At 42.5% G+C, this 23,332-nt stretch overlaps 1 protein-coding gene across 1 annotated transcript in view; it reads right to left on the bottom strand.

The window, feature by feature from the left end:
- Nucleotides 1-23,332, bottom strand: part of LOC124776771 (discoidin domain-containing receptor 2-like) — a 783,719-nt gene that overhangs the window by 145,947 nt on the left and 614,440 nt on the right. Inside the window, exon 6 of the mRNA XM_047251912.1 lies at nt 7,578-7,725. Coding sequence (XP_047107868.1) covers nt 7,578-7,725 — 148 coding nt within the window. The remainder of the gene's footprint in view (nt 1-7,577; nt 7,726-23,332) is intronic.

The raw sequence follows: 23,332 nt of genomic DNA, 5'->3' as shown, positions 1-23,332 counted from the left end.
CGTTCCGTCCTGTCGTTTAATCCCAGATACATGCAGATAATTCAGTTTCCCATTACTCTCGGTCTCCATAGTAAATTGGATTTTCGGATTAATGCTGTTTAGATATGTCAGGAAGGCATCCAACTCCTCTGCTCCGTGTGTCCATACTACGAAAGAGTCATCCGCGTAGCGATACCATCTGGCTAGTCTCTTACTGGCAGCCTGCAACGCCCGCTGTTCAAAAGTCTCCATGAACAAGTTTGCCACAGCAGGACTAAGACATATCGCTACGTCGACGATACTTGCGTGGTGTGGACACACGGAGCAGAGGAGTTCGATGCCTTTCTTAACCCGAAAATTCAAGTTACTATGGAGATGGAGCGTAATGGGAAACTGAATTTTCTGCATGTTCTGTTACGAAACGATAGGACAGAATGCTGGGCCATAGGGTGTATATAAAGGCCACACATACTGATAATTATCTGCATAAAGATTCTAACCACCACCACAGACAAAAAAGAGGTGTAATTAAAACCTTGGTAGACAGGGCATACAATATTTGTAAATCTGTTTATTTAAAGGATGAGATTGAACATCTACGGTCGGCTTTCATGAAGAATGGCTATTCCAGCTAAGAGATACATCGAACACTTCACTCTAGGCAGAGAAACAGGAGCAACGACGAACAACAGCCCCCCAAAGGCAAGGCTTTTCTTCCGTTAACTAGTAAGGTCGCAGGTCGCATTGGGAACGTGTTAAGCAAGTATGGTGTGGAAACTATTTTCAGAGCCACCAGGAAAATAAAGGAATATTTAAGATCCGCAAAATATGCTAGAAATCCTTTGGCTACACGAGGGGTATATAGAATTCCTTGTAGCTGTGGACAGGTACCACCAAGAGAAGTGTTTACACCCACCTTGTTAAACATAAGAGGAATTACCCCCTGGGTCACACGGATAAATCGGCCTTAGCAGAACATGTTTACTAGGAAGGTATTCATGAAATTAAATTTAGCGACACGGGCATAATATCTAAAACCTCGCATTATTATGTGCGCATGTATAGACAGGCAATCGAGATTGATAAACACCGTAATAATTTTTAAAGGAAGGAGGAAGGTGTTGAACTGGATAAGTTTTGGATGTCAGCGTTGCATCGGAAGCGTGACGATCGATTACTTTCATTCGAGAATGTTGGCATTACAAGAGACACTCTCTTGGCCGATGCCACGTGATGGACAGTGGCGCCCTCTGCACTTCTCATACTGTAAAATCAGCTCTTCCTGGAGTTCTCCTTGCAGTTCGTCGCTTTACCTCGGAGGATGTCTCCCGCAGTTGGAGACGAAACGTCAGGAAGGTTTAAGTGAAGTCCATTGTTTCATTCTGCCTATCGATTCGGGACCCTCTGCGTAGCCTTATCTGTTTGTATTTGGTACTTTCTGCGCCTACAAACTGATGTAGACTTCGTCAGTCATGCTGAAAAAAAGGAAGAGGGCAGATCAGGGTAGACAACAGGGCTATCATAAACAGAGTACGATTTCAGATTGAGGAAGCACGGACAAAGAAACTGGTGATGTTCATTTCAAGGAACAACACCGGAATTTCCCTTAACAGATTTAGGGAACCCACGAAAAAATGTGGAGTGCCAGACTGGTAAATGAACAGCATTCCTCGCAAAACGCTAGTTCAATGTGTTACCAATGTGCCATATTATCTGGTTATGGCAGTTTGAATGCACAAGGCAGAGTATGTCTGAGTTTCCAGAACAGGTACGTATGTGTTTTCCCTTTTGATGCTAGTCAATTGCCAGGATGAGCATTACTGCTAAGGGCATTTGATTCTACAGCATTCTGTCAGGGCGAAAATACTAAATTAAATAATTTTTCTCTCATAACAATATGTGGGCAGGGTGGGTTCATCCTTGGCACGGGTATGAGGTAGAATGAAACAGCATTTTTACACAAGACAGCTTTTATTGCAAGTTTCGTACAACTGTTTCCTTACTCGATGTTCTGGCTCGGAGAACGGCAGCTGTGTCATTTGCAAAGCCTTCTGCTGCGGCAGCGGCGGCTTCTGATTACGCGTGGCAGTGTGTATCTCGTGTCGCCGTCTCGCCCAGTTGACTGGAGACGCGCAGCACGAGGTGGCCCGTTTAATTATTGCGAGCGAAGTCGTGCATCGGATGGTGATACCTTAGATGTGGCGTCCCAGTGTTTCTCTTCTCTAAGCAGCCGTGTGTGTTGTGCGTCGGCCAGCGGAGCGGTGCGGCGGGGGAAGGCCAGTGTCCTGGACTCGAGCAACGGACTCCCACTTGCCAGTCTCCGGCTGTCAGATCTTCATCCCAGCTCAGAGGTGACTGCTGATGTGAGGCCGTCTCCTTCCCGTCCTCACGAGTCACCCGGGTATGTAAAAATCCGTCTTCAAATACCTTTTAACTTCTGTTTTCCGGCGCCGAGGCTGCTGCTTGCTACTCCATTACAGCGGCGGACTTGGTGCATCTGTGTATGATATAGTCTCTTCTTGCATGACGGTCTTCAGCACTGAAACTGACTGAAAACAACTGCTACTCTTCTCTTCTTCCTTCGTCTGTCGGGCCCACTGTGTCTCGCGTATTTATTCACTTCAGTTTACTGGAGGTGAAGGACTTCACGGTCACTGCCTCTTCTGTCACGTTTGAAAAGCTTCCAGAAGAATCTTCTTAACGTCGGTCATTGGCTCTTGGAATGTAGGCGAGGGCCTTCGCTCACATGTGACTACTGAGAAACACGTGAGCCGGTCGGGTGATGCCCTGACGGCTGAATTGACAGCGTCAGCTTATGTCGGGAGGGCGATGGCTTCTGAACTTGCTGACTTCACGGTCATTGTCTCTTCTGCTCTGCTGCTCTGCCCGCTGTTTTCCAGTGTGTAATTCTTCTAAAACTTTCCCGTGGTCTAGGGGTGGCGTCTTTGATTCATAATCAAAAGGTCTTCGGTCCCAGGTTCGATCCTCGCCACTGCCTAAATTTTGATAAATAATCAGCATTGGCATGAAGACTTCCGGCATAAGAAGTAAGCCTCATTTGGCCAACGGCCCTGTCAAAGAGGGCGGAGGAGCGGATAGAGGTTCAGGGCACTCTCTTGTCCTAGCGGTGGGAAATTGCCCCTAAAGGCGGAAGAATCAGCAGTGATCATGCAGAAGGCAATGGAAACCACTGCATTAAAGACATGTAACGTGTATCCACAGGACATGTGGCCTGTAATTGAAGAAGTGTCATGATGATTTCTCCATTGGCAAAAGATTCCGGAATAGTCCCCCATTTGGATCTCCGGGAGGGGACTGCCGAGGGGGAGGTTACCATGAGAAAAAGATTGAATAACCAACGAAAGGATAACGTTCTACGAGTTGGGGCGTGGAATGTCAAAAGTTTGAACGTGGTAGGGAAACTAGAAAATCTGAAAAGGGAAATGCAAAGGCTCAATCTAGATATAGTAGGGGTCAGTGAAGTGAAGTGGAAGGAAGACAAGGATTTCTGGTCAGATGAGTATCAGGTAATAACAACAGCAGCGGAAAATGGTATAACAGATGTAGGATTCGTTATGAATAGGAAGGTAGGGCAGAGGGTGTGTTACTGTGAACAGTTCAGTGACCAGGTTGTTCTAATCAGAATCGACAGCAGACCGACACCGACAACGATAGTTCAGGTATACATGCCGACGTCGCAAGCTGAAGATGAACAGATAGAGAAAGTGTATGAGGATATTGAAAGGGTAATGCACTATGTAAAGGGGGACGAAAATCTAATAGTCATGGGCGACTGGAATGCAGTTGTAGGGGAAAGAGTAGAAGAATAGGTTACAGGAGAATATGGGCTTGGGACAAGGAATGAAAGAGGAGAAAGACTAATTGAGTTCTGTAACAGGTTTCAGCTAGTAATATCGAATACCCTGTTCAAGAATCACAAGAGGAGGAGGTATGCTTGGGAATGTGTACAATATGTACAATAACCAAGAGGGAATAATAAGAGTGGACAATCAAGAACGAAGTGATCGTATTATGAAGGGTGTAAGACAAGGCTGTAGCCTTTCGCCCCTACTCTTCAATCTGTACATCGAGGAAGCAATGATGGAAATAAAAGAAAGGTTCAGGAGTGGAATTAAAATACAAGGTGAATATATATCAATGATACGATTCGCTGATGACATTGCTATCCTGAGTGAAAGTGAAGAAGAATTAAATGATCTGCTGAACGGCATGAACAGTCTAATGAGTACACAGTATAGTTTGAGAGTAAATCGGAGAATGACGAAGGTAATGAGAAGTAGTAGAAAGGAGAACAGCGAGAAACTTAACATCAGGATTGATGGTCACGAAGTCAATGAAGTTAAGGAATTCTGCTGCCTAGGCAGTAAAATAACCAATGACGGACGGAGCAAGGAGGACATCAAAAGCAGACTCGCTATGGCAAAAAAGGCATTTCTGGCCAAGAGAAGTCTACTAATATCAAATACCGGCCTTAATTTGAGGAAGAAATTTCTGAGGATGTACGTCTGGAGTACAGCATTGTATGGTAGTGAAACATGGACTGTGGGAAAACCGGAACAGAAGAGAATCGAAGCATTTGAGATGTGATGCTATAGACGAATGTTGAAAATTAGGTGGACTGATAAGGTGAGGAATGAGGAATTTCTACGCAGTATCGGAGAGAAAAAGAATATGTGGAGAACGCTGATAAGGAGAAGGGACAGGATGATAGGACATCTGCTAAGACATGACGGAATGACTTCCATGGTACTAGAGGGAGCTGTAGAGGGCAAAAACTGTAGAGGAAGACAGAGATTGGAATATGTCAAGCAAATAATTGAGGACGTAGGTTGCAAGTGCTACTCTGAGATGAAGAGGTTAGCACAGGAAAGGAATTCGTGGCGGGCCGCATCAAACCAATCAGTATACTGATGACAAAAAAGAAAAACTCCTAAACTAAACTACGTTTTTCATTTATTTTCTAATTTCTACTTCACTTTGATTTCACTAATTTATTTCCTCATCTTAAGTACCACTCAACAGTAGAATGGAAGTGTTAGTAGCTTTCTGGTTCTTTCACACTGTGACGGACCAGGACTCGACCCAGGGACCCTTATCTTTCGGAGCAAGTGATCTAATGACTGAGTTATCCAAGTATGAAGCATGAAAGGAATGAAAGAGGAGAAAGACTAATTGAGTTCTGTAACAGGTTTCAGCTAGTAATATCGAATACCCTGTTCAAGAATCACAAGAGGAGGAGGTATGCTTGGAAATGTTCTCACAGCTTCCTTCCTTTGTTCCAGGAGCACTAGACCCGCAAGATAAGCAGGAGAATGTGAAGGAAAAGGAAGAAGTATTGGGGAAGGTGAAACTGTGAGGGCGGAACGTGATTTATGCTTCGATAACTCCGGTAGAGCAGAAAGTCTAAGGTTCCAGTGTCCGTTATCAGTCAGGCAGAAAGTTTAATCTGCCAAAAACTTTCAAATCACAAATTAGAAGGTGCACTCCATTGCAGAGTGAAACCTCTTTCGTGGAAATACTTGTAATTTAGATGGAACTCAGTACGTCAGATGGTGAGTAATCTCAACAGACTCTACCACCAATACTTTTCTTTCTTATTACTAGGAGAGTTTCTATGCAACAAATCATTTACGTTACGGATCATCAGCGTGAGCCAAAACACTTACTGCTGAATTGTTAAAGTGTAGACAACCCATTACGCTTTTTCTTAGCTACAACACGGAACCATTAAGCGTGATTCGTTTACAGGATACTCAATTGCTAATTCAGACAGAAAAATCATTTCCTAGTTTTTTTCTACATAGCTGGGAAAGTAGGAAAATAAGGAAAGGCTTTTTTTACTTTTTACATCTCACAAGTTTTCTAAATGTCTTCCTGCGCCAACATGTTAATCTCACAGTAGCCCCAGCATCAAACATCCTCAACTTTTTGCTGAACGTATTCTAATCTTTGTCTCCTTCTAAAGTTTTTACCCTCTGCAGCTTCCTCAAGTAACGAAGAAGTTATTCTGTGAAGTCTTATGACACGTCTTATCATCTTGTCCCTTCTGATTATCAATATCTCCTCACGGGTTCTGCAGAGAACCTCCTCACTTCTATACACGGTGATTCAGCTGTCCCTACACATGGGTTTTATGCAAACCGCAACGCCTTCAAAGACCACGCCCAAGATTATCATATTCTCTAGCCCGCTACGCCCCGTTCATTTTTTGTGTACGGCTAAGTCTGCACGCAGCGAGCGAGAGAATATGAAAATCTTGCATGAAGTATCTGGAGCACTGCAGGCTGCATAAAACCCACGCTTCGATTTTCTTCTTTTCGAGTTATCCCTAATCCGCTAACCATTTCCATACAATGCAGTGCCCCAAACATACGTTCCCAGAAATTTATTGTTCAACTTAAGTTCGATGTTTTGCCGTGAATGTTCTCCTTGCCTGTGCTGCGCTACATTTTTTTTCCTGCTTGATTTGTCAAGGGGGTTACGATGCTTCCAAAGCAGCCATATTCGTTGACAAGATCTGTTTCGTGGTACACAAGTCCCTAACAGAATCATTTCAAATTGAATCTTAGTCCCACTCGCGAAGCTCTCTTTTATTTCCATCATTACTTCTTCGATGAACAGATTCAACAGGATCTGTGGAAGACTGGCCTCAAATGGCTCTGAGCACTATGGGACTTAACAGCTATGGTCATCAATCACCTAGAACTTAGAACTACTTAAACCTAACTAACCTAAGGGCATCACGCAACACCCAGTCATCACGAGGCAGAGAAAATCCCTGCCCCCGCCGGGAATCGAACCCGGGAACCCGGGCGTGGGAAGCGAGAAAGTGGAAGACTACATCCCTGTTTTTTACACATTCTATTTTGAGCACTTCTTTCTTGGTCTTCCGTTCTTGTTTTACTTCGTGGTTCTTGTGCGTATTGTACATCACTGGACTTTCCCTGTATTTCCCTTCGAATTTCGAATATCTTACGCCCATTACACTGTTAGCTAAATTCTTCTGGGTACGTGACAGCATTTTCAGTGCGTAAGATTTTCCAACGTTTCTTTCCCTATTGCAAATAAATTTCCTGTGGGTGTTTTAGCAAATACAAATAATGCAATAAAATTCTTCGGGGTACGTGATCGCATTGTCAATGTGCAACGTTCTCCGACGATTTAACCACTATTGCAAATGGCCTTCCTCAGGATCATTCAGCAAAAACACCCTGAGGAAGGCTATTGCCACTATAAGCCGAAACACCGGAGAATTTTACGCATTGACAACACTGTCACATACATGGACGAAATTCATTGACTGTGACAACGGCCGCGGAAGCCTGCGCTTAAACATCACGTTGTTGAAGACACTTTTCCAGATCGACATATCCTATTAACGCTCCTTGATTCTTCTTAAGTTCTTCTTCCACTATCAAGTGCTACGTCAGAACTGCCTTCATTTCTTGCCTTTAGTTTTCACAAAGCCCCGCTGATCATCTAACAGATCCTCAGTTTCCTTTGCCTTTCTTCAAGGCTACGTACAGGGGGGGGGGGGGGGAGGTGGGTTATGCAAGCGCTGTCGTGCAATCACTTGCCTTTGTTCCTGCAGCCGACGAGCTCGAGCCTCATGCAGACCGTCCTCATGTGCTCGCTGAAGGGCACCACGCGCACCCTGGTGGCCACCACGGGCGGCTGCAGCCGCTGCTCCACCACCGTGTTCGTGTCCGTGTTGCCGGACAGCATCTGTAATTCAACAGAAAATGCTTTTTACTCAATAAAAATTCACTGCATCCGCTTCATTACCGCGGCTAGAGCATTTCTGATACAGACAATTTGAAATACATACATCAAGAAAAGTTTTGCATCGCCTCGGTTCCGAAGGTTCCGGAACCTGTACAGAAAATTGGAGTAGAGGTCAACATAAACATCATTTCCGCCCTTTTTATTGTTCATTAAAACTACATATTGCATGTTGTAACACCATACACCGAGACCTTCACAGGTGGCATCATAGACTGCTGTATACAACGGTAACTCTAACACCCTGTAGCACTTCCTCTTGCATTGATTGATACCTGTATTCGTCGTGGCATACTATCCACAAGTTCATCAATGCACTGTCGGTCCAGATTGACCCACTTCTCAAAGGCAATTCGCGTAGATCCCTCAGAGTGGCTGGCCAGTCACGTCGTCCATAAACAGCCCTTTTCAATCTATCCCAGGCATGTTCGATATGGTTCATGTCTGGACAACATGCTGGCCACTCTAGTCGAGCGATGTCGTTATGCTGAAGGAAGTCATTCACAATATGTGGACGACGGGGGCGTGAATTGTCGTCCATAAAGACGAATGCCTCGCCATTATGCTGCCGTTAAGGTTGCACTATCAGTCGGAGGATGCACGCAAATTTGAAACCATTTGTTTCGTACATAACGTGACAAAAAAAATTCTTTACATTTGACAGTCTGCTATCGATCTGAAGTATACATATGACGAGGATATATCGTTAGCTGATTGTAGGAATTTATTTCCTGGTGAAAGCTACAGTGCCTCAGGCACATTATTCTTCACGTGAAGTTGCTGAAACCGAAGCCCTATATCAGAGGGTCTTGAAGAACTAGCGTCGTACTAGCTGTAACTGTGTAGTTCGAAAATCCACAAACGGCAAACGACTTAATTATGAATCAGGGAAAAATACCTATCCTGTAAAATGACGCTTCTACTACATGAAATGAAAGGTTGTTCAGGTTGCGACAACTTTTTAAACCATTACACGAGTACCGTAGGCCAGTGGCTGCAGTAGTATACTGGTAAGGCAGTAGGGCCCATAGTCTCCAGACTTGAAAGTAAGCTAACTTATCTCGGCTCTCATACACGAGCAGGTCGGAGCTCAAAAATCACTTTCGTTGATCTGCAGGATGCGACTGACTTCCCAGCGGTCATATAGAGCCGTTTAAGTCTACCTCTATAGCAATGGATTTGTCAGACCCTGTGTCAGTTCAACAGAAGATGTTTTGCCATTTAGAGGCACACTCTCCAATGTGGTGATGCTGAAGTGTCGTGTTCCCGAGTTACGGCAACGCTGTCTGCGTCACTTCGTACTGTGGAGATTTTGGTGACACCGGTACTTTGTTTATAGCACTTGCGGACAGAGGAGAACTAAATTCTTATTTCAGGTTTCTCTTTTATCTCCTATCACATACATATTTGTACGAACGATTGTTATCCCATTTATAGAAACTAATGATTAGAATAAAGTGTCTTTGTGTGGCTTTTGCTGTCCATCAGCCAGGTTACTTGTTTCACATACACTGGCTCGTTCTGTGTGTTAACTCTTTACACTGATGATTGACTTTTAAAGTAATTTCAGGAAAGATAATAGATATACCAAGCACTGGAGTTTATTTGCTTGTTTGTGTAATTACATGTGATGCTACCGACGGCTCATTACTCCCTTGCGTAACGTAGCTAACTACGTAGTCATTTACCTGAGATATTACACATTCTTGTGCTGTTCCGAAAAGCAGTCTGTTTCTGCAATTTGAAACATTGGGCACGACGTAACCATTAATGAGCGCTGTAACGAATCTGTCGTCTCATCAGCTTATCTGCTACGACGCCTAGAGAAGAGCAGTTACAACGGAGAAAGGATACTCCTGCTGAATGAGCAGGAAACTTTCGTCGCATTTAAGTCAGTCTCCGAATAATTTTACTATCCAATTGTGACCGTCCATCACTCACGTTATAGCTAGCATCTGCATCTTGGGAGAGTATTGTACGTTTGTATTATCTGTGTATCTATGAAATGTTTCTATGGTAACAGTGTTGTCTATTAAAAACAAGCGCTCATAGTGTAAATCCGCGAAATAAGAAATCAGGATTAGTGTCTCATCAGTATTTATGACCTGAGTTGTTATTTGTTTTGTGGTAAGGTCTTATGGGACCAAACTGTTAAGGTCATCAGTCTCTAAGCTTACGCATTACTTAATCTAACTGAAACTGACTACACTAAGGACAACACACACACCCATGCCCAAGGGAGGACTCGAACCTCCGACGGGAGGTGCCGAGATATGACCTGAGTGTAATAATAGTCATCCAACAAGTATTTCAATTACATTGTTTCTGTGGTAAGCCAAGTTTCAGAATATAGATTCATTAACAACAGATACGTTCACGAACTCACTTCGACTATGAGAATTCCCTTTGAACCTATATGTCTCTGTTCCGACCGGGACGGAGCGGGCTCACAGCATGACCACTACCTTATTAGAAAGTATTGTATGCTACCGCTTTCCTTTCATTATACGGTTCCAGCGTATTGCGCTCTAGTGACAAGACTACAAATAAGTCAAAAATTTTCGAATCCTGCCTCTGGCATGGATGTGTGTAATGTCCTTAGGTTAGTTAGGTTTAAGTAGTTCTAAGTTCTAGGCGACTGATAACTACAGATGTTAAGTCCCATAGTGCTCACAACCATTTTTGTAAGTTTTGTGTTTGTGAATTACTGATGATTCAAGATAGATCCTAGTGTTGACAATATGGTTGATGAGATTGCCACGGAAGCAGAGCTTGTCAATATTGTCAGTATTAATGAATTAATTAATAGTGACGATAATAACTTATTACCATCGAGTGAGTCTTATAATTTAGAATATGACGAAACTGTTGAGGGAAATGGTGAACAAGATGTTAGTGACAGTGTAAATCACATTGGTAATGTAGTCGACGACGACAGTGTTGAAGTAAATGGGGAAAAAGAGATTGATATTATGGAAAATCATATTGAATCGACACAACTGTCAGGTAGTAGTGATGAAATTAGTATTGGAACCACCACAAAATGTGATTAAAGAATATTGTTATGTGAAATGAGACAGATGTCAAAGAATTTTCACAAGATTAAAAATGATTAGTCAAAAGAATTTCGTAAGGTTCTGAAACTAACCAGTAAGCAAACCAGTGATGAGTTAAAACAAACTAGGAAGGATGTCTCAAATAAACCTGATTAGCGAATGAATCAGCTGACTAATTCTTGTCATGAATTAAGAAATAATTTTAAAACTGAAATGCTTGAAATGTAATCTAAAAAATTGGTGAATGAAATACTGAACAAGAAACTTTAGAAATGGTTATTGGTGATGAAAATGAAGTGCAAATGTGTGGGAATGAAATAGAGACGTAATGGAGAGAGTGAGAATGTTGTTGTTGTGGTCTTCAGTCATGAGACTGGTTTGATGCAGCTCTCCATGCTACTCTATCCTGTGCAACCTTCTTCATCTCCCAGTACTTACTGCAACCCACATCCTTCTGAATCTGCTTAGTGTATTCTTCTCTTGGTCTCCCTCTACGATTTCTACCCTCCACGCTGTCCTGCAATGCTAAATTTGTGATCCCTTGATGCCTCAGAACATGTCCTACCAACCGATCCCTTCTTTTTGTCAAGTTGTGCCACATGCTCCTCTTCTCCCCAATTCTATTCAATACTTCATCATTAGTTATGTGCTCCACCCATCTAATCTTCAGCATTCTTCTACAGCACCACATTTCAAAAGCTTCTATTCTCTTCTTGTCCAAACTACGCTCCTGGAAATGGAAAAAAGAACACATTGACACCGGTGTGTCAGACCCACCATACTTGCTCCGGACACTGCGAGAGGGCTGTACAAGCAATGATCACACGCACGGCACAGCGGACACACCAGGAACCGCGGTGTTGGCCGTCGAATGGCGCTAGCTGCGCAGCATTTGTGCACCGCCGCCGTCAGTGTCAGCCAGTTTGCCGTGGCATACGGAGCTCCATCGCAGTCTTTAACACTGGTAGCATGCCGCGACAGCGTGGACGTGAACCGTATGTGCACCTGACGGACTTTGAGCGAGGGCGTATAGTGGGCATGCGGGAGGCCGGGTGGACGTACCACCGAATTGCTCAACACGTGGGGCGTGAGGTCTCCACAGTACATCTATGTTGTCGCCAGTGGTCGGCGGAAGGTGCACGTGCCCATCGACCTGGGACCGGACCGCAGCGACGCACGGATGCACGCCAAGACCGTAGGATCCTACGCAGTGCCGTAGGGGACCGCACCGCCACTTCCCAGCAAATTAGGGACACTGTTGCTCCTGGGGTATCGGCGAGGACCATTCGCAACCGTCTCCATGAAGCTGGGCTACGGTCCCGCACACCGTTAGGCCGTCTTCCGCTCACGCCCCAACATCGTGCAGCCCGCTTCCAGTGGTGTCGCGACAGGCGTGAATGGAGGGACGAATGGAGACGTGTCGTCTTCAGCGATGAGAGTCACTTCTGCCTTGGTGCCAATGATGGTCGTATGCGTGTTTGGCGCCGTGCAGGTGAGCGCCACAATCAGGACTGCATACGACCGAGGCACACAGGGCCAACACCCGGCATCATGGTGTGGGGAGCGATCTCCTACACTGGCCGTACACCACTGGTGATCGTCGAGGGGACACAGAATAGTGCACGGTACATCCAAACCGTCATCGAACCCATCGTTCTACCATTCCTAGACCGGCAAGGGAACTTGCTGTTCCAACAGAACAATGCACGTCCGCATGTATCCCGTGCCACCCAACGTGCTCTGGCCAGCAAGATCTCCGGATCTGTCCCCCATTGAGCATGTTTGGGACTGGATGAAGCGTCGTCTCACGCGGTCTGCACGTCCAGCACGAACGCTGGTCCATCTGAGGCGCCAGGTAGAAATGGCATGGCAAGCCGTTCCACAGGACTACATCCAGCATCTCTATGATCGTCTCCATGGGAGAATAGCAGCCTGCATTGCTGCAAAAGGTGGATATACACTGTACTAGTGCCGACATTGAGCATGCTCTGTTGCCTGTGTCTATGTGCCTGTGGTTCTGTCAGTGTGATCATGTGATGTATCTGACCCCAGGAATGTGTCAATAAAGTTTCCCCTTCCTGGGACAATGAATTCACGGTGTTCTTATTTCAATTTCCAGGAGTGTATTTATCGTCCATGTTTCACTTCCATACATGGCTACACTCCATACAAATACTCTCAGAAACGACTTCCTGACACTAAAATCTATACTCGATGTTAACAAATTTCTCTTCTTCAGAAACGCTTTACTTGCCATTGCCAGTCGACATTTTATATCTTCTCTATTTCGACCATCATCAGTTATTTTGCTCCCCAAATAGCAAAACTCCTTTACTACTTTAAGTGTCTATTTCCTAATTTAATTCCCTCAGCATCATCCGAGTTAATTCGACCACATTCCGTTATCCTCGTTTTGCTTTTGTTGATGTTCATCTTAAATCCTCCTTTCAAGACACTGTCCATTCTGTTCAACTGCTCTTCCAAGTCCTTTACTGTCTCTGATAGAATTACAATGTCATCGGCGAACCTCAAAATTTTTATTTCTTCTCCATGGATTTTAATACCTACTCCGAATTTTTCTTTTGTTTCCTTTACTGATTGCTCAATATATAGATTGAATAACATTGGGTAGAGGCTACAACCCTCTAGCCATCCCTGCTTTCCCATTTAGCACTTCCCTTCGATCTCGTATTTGAGACGACTGTATTCTTTTTTGCCTGCTTCATTTACTGCATTTTTATGTTTTCTCCTTTCATCAATTAAGTTCAATATTTCTTCTGTTACCCAAGGAGTTCTACTAGCTCTCGTCTTTTTACCTACTCGATCCTCTGCAGCCTTCACTTCATACCTCAGAGCTACCCATTCTTCTTCTACTGTACTTCTTTCCCCCATTCCTGTCTATTGTTCCCATATGCTCTCCCTGAAACTCTGTACGACCTCTGGTTCTTTCAGTTTATCCAGGTCCCATCTCCCTAAATTCCCACCTTTTTGCAGTTTCTGCAGTTTTAATCTACAGTTCATAACCAATAGATTGTGATCAGAGTCCACATCTGGCCCTGGAAATGTCTTACAATTTAAAACCTGTTTCCTAAATCTCAGTCTTACCATTATATAATCTATCTGATACCTTCCAGTATCTCCAGGATTCTTCCATGTATAGAACCTACTTTTATGATTCTTGAACCAAGTGTTAGCTATGATTAAGTTATGCCCTGTGGAAAACTCTACCAGACGGCTTCCTCTTTCATTTTTCTCCGCCAATCCATATTAACCTGCTATGTTTCCTTCTCTCCCTTTTCCTACCCTTGAATTCCAGTCACCCAGGACTATTAAATTTTCGTCTCCCTTCACTACCTGAATAATTTCTTTCATCTCATCATACATTTCTTCAATTGCTTCATCATCTGCAGAGTTAGTTGGCATATAAACTTGTACTACTGTGGTACGCGTGGACGTCGTGTCTATTTTGGCCACAATAATGCGTTCACTATGCTGTTTGTAGTAGCTTACCCGCAAACCTATTTTTTTTATTGATTATTAAACCTACTCCTGCATTACCCATATTTGATTTTGTGACTATAACCCTGTATTCACCAAAAGTCTTGTTCCTCCTGCCACCGAACTTCGCTAATTCCCACTAATTCTAAATTTAACCTATCCATTTCCCTTTTTAAATTTTCTAATCTACCTGCCCGGTTAAGGGATCTGACGTTCCATGCTCCGATCCGTAGAACGCCAGTTTTCTTACTCCTGATAACGACGTCCTCTTGAGTAGTCCCCGCCCGGAGATCCGAATGGGGGACTATTTTACCTCCGGAATATTTTACCCAAGAGAACGCCATCATCATTTATCCATACAGTAAAGCTGCATGTCCTCGGGAAAAATTACGGCCGTAGTTTCCCCTTGCTTTCAGCCGTTCGCAGTACCAGCACAGCAAGGCCGTTTTGGTTAATGTTGCAAGGCCAGGTCAGTCAATCATCCAGACTGTTGCCCCTGCAACTGCTGAAAAGGCTGCTGGCCCTCTTCAGGAACCACAAGTTTGTCTGGCCTCTCAACAGATACCCCTCCGTTGTGGTTGCATCTACGGTACGGCCATCTGTATCGCTGAGGCACGCAAGCCTCCCCACCAACGAGAAGGTCCATGGTTCATGGGGAAGGAGAGTGAGGACATGAGTTATTATTTGTCAGACAGAGTTGTCGTAAATGAAAATATGAGAACAGAATATTTAATGGAGAATCAATAGTTAAATATGTGGAAATGAAATGAGCGTATGGCATCGTTGGCTGGGAGGCCCCTATGCGGGGAAGTTTGGCCGCCAAGTGCAAGTCTTATTTCAGTCGACGCCACATTGGGCGACTTGCGCGGCGGTGATGAGGATGAAATGATGGTAAGGACAACGTAACACCCAGTCCTCGACCGGAGAAAATTCCAACCTGGCCGGGAATCGAACCCGGGCCCGCTTGCATGGGAGGCGAGCACGTTACCACCCAGCTAAGCAGGCGGACAAATAGGTGGAAAACGTGTTGAAAAATGTAAACAGAATAATATTAATGATGAAGTAATGTAGAATGAAATTAACTGTCGTACAAAGGGAAGTAGTAAAGGAATAATGAGAAATGCAGGTAATGCAGATGAGGAACATATAAATAAATCGACTGTTGAGGAAGATAATGCTGTTTTTGGCGTCTTAAACCAGAGCAATGACTATAAAATTTGCAATATAGAGTGTAATTTTATTTGGTCGAGGAATGATATTTTAAAATTATTGCTAAGGCATCAGAAAATATTTTCTGAAATCTATGTTATTTGCAAATGGCAAGTTTAGGCTACTGGTCTGAGGTGCAGAAGCATAGCCCTTTCAAACGATGACTTACGGCAATGTCGTAGTTGCGTGGAAAGCTGTAGATGATAACAGTATTAGCTGTTTCAGTTGTTAGAAGTATACCTATAAATTTAGTGTTTTATTGTGAGGTCATTTCAGTGTATTGCTAATACAGTGTGTCACTGATCACGGAATGTGTGTGTATTGCGCGTTTAAAATAAGAGCGCTTTTTTTAATGTACGGCGTATGGACTTTTAATCAGCTGAACATGTAATAGCGGTGCTGGAGGCGTGGATAATGTGTCAAAGGCGACGAATTAGCAGCCATCAGCTGCTGAAACGAGTTCGTTGACGGAGCGCTTGACACAGCAGTAGATGAATGGCAGAGTAGTTGCTCACTTTAAGTTTACAAACTTCGGGGCCGGTAGTTGCTTATGAGATGAAGAAGAATATTTTATAATTAATAATTTAGTAATTCTGATTTTTCAGGAAGATGAAAATATTGTATATGTCTAATGGTTGTATTGTTTAATTTATGTTGCCATCCTCAAAGTGTACGAGGGATACAGAGAGAGTATGCCCACACCACCACGACGACACCACCACCCGGCAGATCAGCACGTAATGCTGAAACCGGACATTGAAAACAAATAAATGGGCATCATGGTATCGTAAATGTAAACAAGATCTATAAATTTATAGCTGAAACATATTATCAAAAGAACGTATTTGTTGGACATTTTTTTTTAATTATTACAAATTTGAAGGAACCAGATTTTTATACGGATAATCATACAGACATAATTGCATTCCGAGACCCTTAAGAGATAAAGGAACTTATAATTACTGAAGAGACAAAACAGTAGGGACATTTGATGTAACAATGCAGTTAAGGTCCCAGTAGGGTCGGAGCCGTTTCTTATTTCTTAAATCTTAAGAAACATGCATGTTAGAGGACACGTGGCGTTTATGCCACATCAACGGCCGCGTTTTTTACACTTTTGTTGCTATGTTTTAATGCACAGTACAGGATGGTTTTGTTACGGGAGACTAGCGATTAGATAGGATCACAAGGCGGATTCATCGTACGAAGGGCCAACCTGAGAGTCAAAAGCTATCATTTTATTGTTTATATTTACTATTTAAATATTAGTACATATCTCCAAACGTGCTGATGAGATTACTTGCACTGAGAACTTGTTAGTAATAAATATCAATATCACTCAATTTACCAGGAAATGCTAATTACAAATTTTAGTTACCGTCAGTGTTTATGACGGAAAAGATGGGCCAATCACAAGTGCGCCCTAAGGTGCAGGCGCCAAACTGTTAGGCAGTCTACGATTGGTTTTCGACGTGGTACCACGCGAACTAGTGTTTGAAGTACAACTCCACGTAAAGAACTAATTAATGCTTACATTTGCCTTGGAAAACATAGTTGTGTAATTGATGTTAAGATCGAGTGAAGTATTGTTGTGATTTTTTGTGGTGCTCGAGAACTAATGATTAACGTGCGGGAATCTTATTATAAATATTAGTGGTAGTCTGGCTGTCTAAATATTTTTCTTGATCTTTTGACTTCTCTAAATAGAAGTATAATCCAGTGGCATCCCAATACTCCGTGATTTCAATTTTAATAGCACTGAATTCCATCTCAATTTCTACTGCGTTAGACACTGTTTACTGCATGCACGTCACAGTCTGCGGCTAGCAGAGACGAAAGTAACTGGGACGACGAGAGTTAAGCCACATTCCTCGAATAGTCCTGGGGACAGGGAGCAGATATCCACCGTGTATGTTAATCTTGTCACATCTGTCTCGTAGGAAGTTTTACATATTTTGGGAATCATACCTGACGTACCTTCACGAATACTTTACACGAACTGTTCCTAACTATGCACGCAATACTTAGACTGTTTGATGGAAATACATGTAGCGGATCGTTGAGCATATAGAGCAGTCACTCCGAGCCAATGATTCAGTCTGACGGAGAGTATAAGTCGCAGTGGGCCCTTGAGTTCCCTAGCCATGGCTGAAACTGTGCTTGTTGGTCGCATTTCTCAACTTAAAGCCGTATATTGCTCCTTGGAAGACCAAGAGAGATGTGATGGGTTTGATGTTGCTAGGAGGCAGGTATGCTGTCCTTATCCTTTATTTTTCAACCTGTTCATTCAGAAAGCAATGAATAAAATGAAAGTTCAGAAATGGGTGTAAAATTCAGGGTGAAAGGACGATAAGGATCGTTGAAGACATAGCTATTCTGCTTGGACTGAATGGAGTGAACTGTCTGTTGAGCACACAATATGGACTGAGAATAACCCAAAGATCGAGAAAGTATTAAGTGGCAGCAAATTTATATTTGCAACAGACTTAAAATACAAAATGGGCAACGTTTATTAGACTATGTGAATGTGTTTTGTTATTAGAAGCAAAAGAAAGCATGTTAGGTTGACTTAGACAGAAATATAGTGGGACAGAGGCAGCGTAGTTCGCCAAACTGTGCACAGATACTGGAGATACGGCTTAATTTGTGAAATAAATTTCTGAGAATTACCTTTGGATTACCGCACTGTATTGAAATCAATGGCAGACCAAAGGAAGCCTAGACTGTAGATATTCGAAATATTGGAGATGTAGTGTTAAAGAAGGATTTTGAAAAACAAGATAAGACATAATAATAATCTCGGCAGAATCGGCGAGGTAAAGAATGTAAGGAAAAGACTGTCGTGAGGCATGGATCCATATCAGATAGGACTGATAGAAGAAATAATGAAGTATATGTGCACAGTGAAGCAACGTGTAAAAATTTGTTCCAACGCTGGAATACAAAACTGGGTCTCCTGTTCATTAGGGAGATACGCGAACCACTGCATCAACCGCGGCACAGTAGCTTTGCACAACTGCACGGACTGCCCTGGTACGCATGCCTCCCTCCTTAGTTCACATTTCCATTCGCGCCTCAGTCAACCTGGAATTCCGTCTAAACTCGAACAGCGTTGCAGAAGCTCCCTGACTTGATTGGAACAGCACCTCAGCATCAAACGAAACGGGGATTCCTACATGAAACCCAGGCATAGATGCTTTAATCAGATGAGGCTATATTATTCCAGAGACTAGTTTCATTTGATTCTTATATGATATTCCAGTATAATTAGAGAGCCTCTGCAGTGCTGTTCGAGTTTATCGCGAATACCATGTGGGCTGAGGCGTGAATGGGAATTGAAATGAGAAGGGAGGCATGCTAGGTTAGTCCGTACAGTTATAGAAAGCCACTCTGCCTGGGTGGTGTAGTGGTTAGTCCATTTGCCTGTTCAGCATGAGACCCAGGTTGGAATTCTGGTCTGAGTTCAAAGTTTCATTCGTCTGCATTTACACATCATAGACGTTCAAGACTTGAAGAGGTCTCTGGAAGGATAGAAATTCATTTGAACAACAGAAGATCTAAATAAGAGCAGTACATTTCGTTACAGATTCATTTAGTAAACCTGAAAGCATCACAGAGATGCTCAGCCAACTGCAGTGCCAGATGCTGCCAGAGAGGCCTTCTTTATCACACCGTGGTTTACCCTTAAAATTGTGAGGGTTTATGTTCATAGAAGATTCAGCCAATACATTGCTCCCTACTTCGTATAACTCGTGAAAAGAACATGAGGACAAAGTCAGAAAGGTTCGAGCCCACACGGAGCTTTACCGGATACCTTTCTTCCTGTGACTCATTCACGTCTGACATAAGGTACGCCCCACCACACAGCGTAAGGTGGCTAGATGTAGATGTAGGATACGTGAGGGAATGAGGGAATGACAGGGAAGAACTTCCAAGGTAGAGGACAAGAGCGGTAGGAGAAGACTAAGATTAGTATGTACAGGGTGATCAGAAACAGTCTGAAAAAATTGTAAGGATGTTGCAGGGTAGTTTGTGCTGCGAAATAACTGATAAGAAAACATTTGATGCATTGCGTCGTCTCCAGTGTAATTAGCATCGAAGTTAGTCAATCAGGTCGTTGTGCCCGCAGATGCAAGGGGCTCACCAGATGCTATTAATGTCAGTAATTCCCATAGCGTAGATGATAGCGGGCGAGAATGCTCAGCCTTTGGCTCGGGTTCATTCCTTACTACCTTCCCACTTCCAATTTTTGTATCAGCCTCTTCTTCGATTTTGGGAAACCAACCGAAGTACACGTCTGATGACACCATCCCTGAAGGCCATCTTCTTCCGCGGGAAACTCCATGACTGGCTAATTTCATTTCAAATTAACTCTAAAACGGCGCAACGTATCTATTTTGTTAACAATTATTTCTCAGCACAACCTACCCTGCGACAGCCTTACAAGCTTTTCAGACTGTTTCTGACTACTATGTAATATATGTGGACAACGAAGTGGTACTCTTCGTTGTTTATGTATTATCAAGAACAGCTTCTCATAAGAAGACTACCTTACGAGTGAATAAAATATTATACTAAAGTTGCAGCTTCAGTGTCAGGAAACGAGCATTCACTATCTGCTTCGCATGTGATGGGACTGTTTTTGCACTGAGTCGACTAAGTTAATCATAATTAAATAAGTCGCCTTAATCCGTACATCCTGTCCTACTATTACAATGCAAAAATGTTGTGTAGGCAGGGTGCAAAGTATTACAACACATCAGTGAGTCTCTATCATAGCTACATGCAAAAAGCTTCATCCCAACATTGTAAGTCTGTAGATCAAAACGAGTGGAAATTTTTGGTACTAAAACATTATGGGAGTGGGAGTGAACTGCTAAGACAATATTATCACTCGGCGAAACTGTAGTATCTTTAGGTACTAGCACCACACAGGGAGACGTGTTATGTATTGCGAAAACGTACAAAAAATTTCAATTTATCTGTAACATTGCAGTCGCTGTAGTACAACAAGTGCTACAAACTAAAAAGGACTTCCTGGGGCACAGCTTTAGTAACCTCTCCTGGCGTGAAAAATGATCAACAAAATGTCAACTCTGATTCGTACGAAATATGATTAACGCTCACCTGTTTTTTACACTACGATACACAGAAAAGTAATGTGAAGATGTCAACCGTCCACCAAATTTATTACTATAGAATCAAACCAGAAAAAAATAAAATACCTCCCGACGTTGGCCACAAACTCTTGCTTTATGTAATTTCGCTTCGGAAACAAATGTGAACAGAACTTTTCGCATTCCGTTCGAAAGTCATCATTATTCCACGAAAACACAGTACTCCGGTGCCGACGGCGTCCACGTTCACTCGCACATTGTTGAGTACCAGAAAGTACAGCGGAACTCGCAGAGAGCCACAATTTCTGCTCCGCGTTCGACGTAACGCACCGCTAACGCGCACCCGCACCTGCGTCGCATTGTACAGCCTGTTCCGTCGTCCCTTTTATGCCGATTCGATGTCATTGTTTGGTGCCCTACTTTTTTGCCGTATTCTGCTGCACACTGGTTCGTGAAAGAGCGTAGGCGGAGAGCCTAGCTTTATCCGCGGCCCACATTGTCGTCGCAGTTGTGTTTCCTCGAGCGCAGGATACCTGTGAAACGTGTTCCTGCCGTAGGGAACTTTTGTTTAATCTCCCTGTCGGCTATTGGAAAGGGCGGATGACTTAAAGTATTGTTCTCTGGATTAACCGGGTTTACGTCGCTGAACACAGGGCTCGGTCTTAAAGCGGATACCTCTATACTGTTACAAGCGGCGCTCATTTACAGTCCTTGGCGTCGCCCACACTTTAAAGCGGCCTGTAAGAATATATTATTCTTTATTCAATATAGCACTGCAGCAAGAGAGCAATATTTTATGTTAATGAGATTGATAAACAGCTATGAAAAATACGAAAAACTCCTAATGTTTCTCTGAATGAAACAACACTGACATACTACTCTGGCCTATATCACATTGCATATACTTCGTAAAAGGCCTTGTATACAATGTTGATTAAGCAAATAGCGGCATCGTAAACAACAACAACAACACTATAGTCTTGCTTACATCATATACGGCATATCTCGTAAAATGTCTCGTACACAATGCTGGTTAAGGAAATGGCCACATAAAAAAATGATCGTATGAGGGACAGATTTGCCCCACAGTCTTTTGCAGACCTTAGCTCGCACATATTTCGATGTTCTTTGGCAATGGCCGACGAAATCGTGCCAACCTGTATTTTTCTAAGACAGCTGCAATTAACAATGTTTAACACATTTTTTTCGTATTTCAAACAGTCCTACTGTGATCAGTTGTCTTACTCTTGCTGTGCTTAGAACCTACTTGCCTCATTAAAACGACTGTACACACTCTTTAACAACTAAAGTACCTTACAGACTTCCATTCTTAGATTTCCTTGACTTACGAAATTTGAAGCTCAGATGTCTGGAGATAAATTTCCTATAGAAGTACGATGCAATTCTCAAGGAAATACGAGAAAATCGGCTTTCAACGTTACAGGTTTTCCCACCACTGTTAGTATAAAATATCTCTACTAATTAATACCATCGCCGGTAGCTGAATTACATGATGTGTAAAAGAGGTACAGATTCAATCAAGGTTCACATAGAAACTGATTTCTGTAAAGAATTTACTGGACGAAATGACAAAATATAATTTGACAAAATGCTGAAAATAATATTTTATAGTCAATGAGCAGGACTGAATTTAATGCAGTTGAAACGGAACAATTGTTTGACGCAGAAACAAATGAATGTCCATTAAACATGACGTAACTTTATTTGTATTATGTTCGATCAGTATCATCTGTGATTACGTACTTTCCTTGAACAGGTGACAAAAATTTGAACGACAGTTAAAAAAGAAGCTTAAATAATATTTTATACACAGGTACTCAGAGGAGTATAATATGATGTGGTAAGGGCTTCTCTGTGTTTTATCAGAATTAGAATTCTTTCTGTTTCGATGTACTATGAACAGTTTGTGATATATAACTGAAATTTTATATAATTCAGTTTTATAAACAAAATGAATTTTCAATAAAGTGTTTGGTAACAAATAAGGAAGTGAAATTGTCGATGGCTGGAATCCCGCTAGTAGTAACTGTATATTTTTATATTTTTGTTTAAATTGTTTATTTGTTAACGAACGAGAATATAATTTAATAAAAATATAATCTTTTATTGATAAATACTAATTGTATGGAAATGCGAGTATTCACAAAAAAAGAAAATTGGGTATAAAAATACGAACATCAAATAGAATACTTCTTGAGACTGAACAGTATTATTGATGTAATTTTTATCATTTAATAACAAACCATCGGACACGTCACTACAAAATTTCATTTATTCTCATACGACTAGTAATTTAAAATAAAAACGTGTAATTTTTATTGAAAGGAATATAATTCAATAATTGTTGTTTAACTTCTGTATTTACTAAATATAGAATTTCAATAAAAGTAAATCAACAGCTCTTGATAGTGAGTTTCTAATTACAAGCCTCTTAGGCTAAGCACCGAGCTATCGGCCATTATGTTAGTTAACTGATAATACTGACGCTCTCAAATCTTCAAAGACAAGTTTTTTGAGAACTGTGTCGTACTGCCGGGCATTCAATTGCCACAAATTTGAAAGAAACCTAAGGAGGTAGAACAGTCCGTAATGTCTCCTTGTTAGACGCAACGGAGACGTGTACATTTTTCGCTATACATAAACACATGT

This window comes from Schistocerca piceifrons, chromosome 1, assembly GCF_021461385.2.
Source record: "Schistocerca piceifrons isolate TAMUIC-IGC-003096 chromosome 1, iqSchPice1.1, whole genome shotgun sequence".
Taxonomy (NCBI): Eukaryota; Metazoa; Arthropoda; class Insecta; order Orthoptera; family Acrididae; genus Schistocerca; species Schistocerca piceifrons.
Note: the sequence above shows the minus strand (reverse complement) of the source record. Positions and strands in the feature narration are given on the sequence as shown.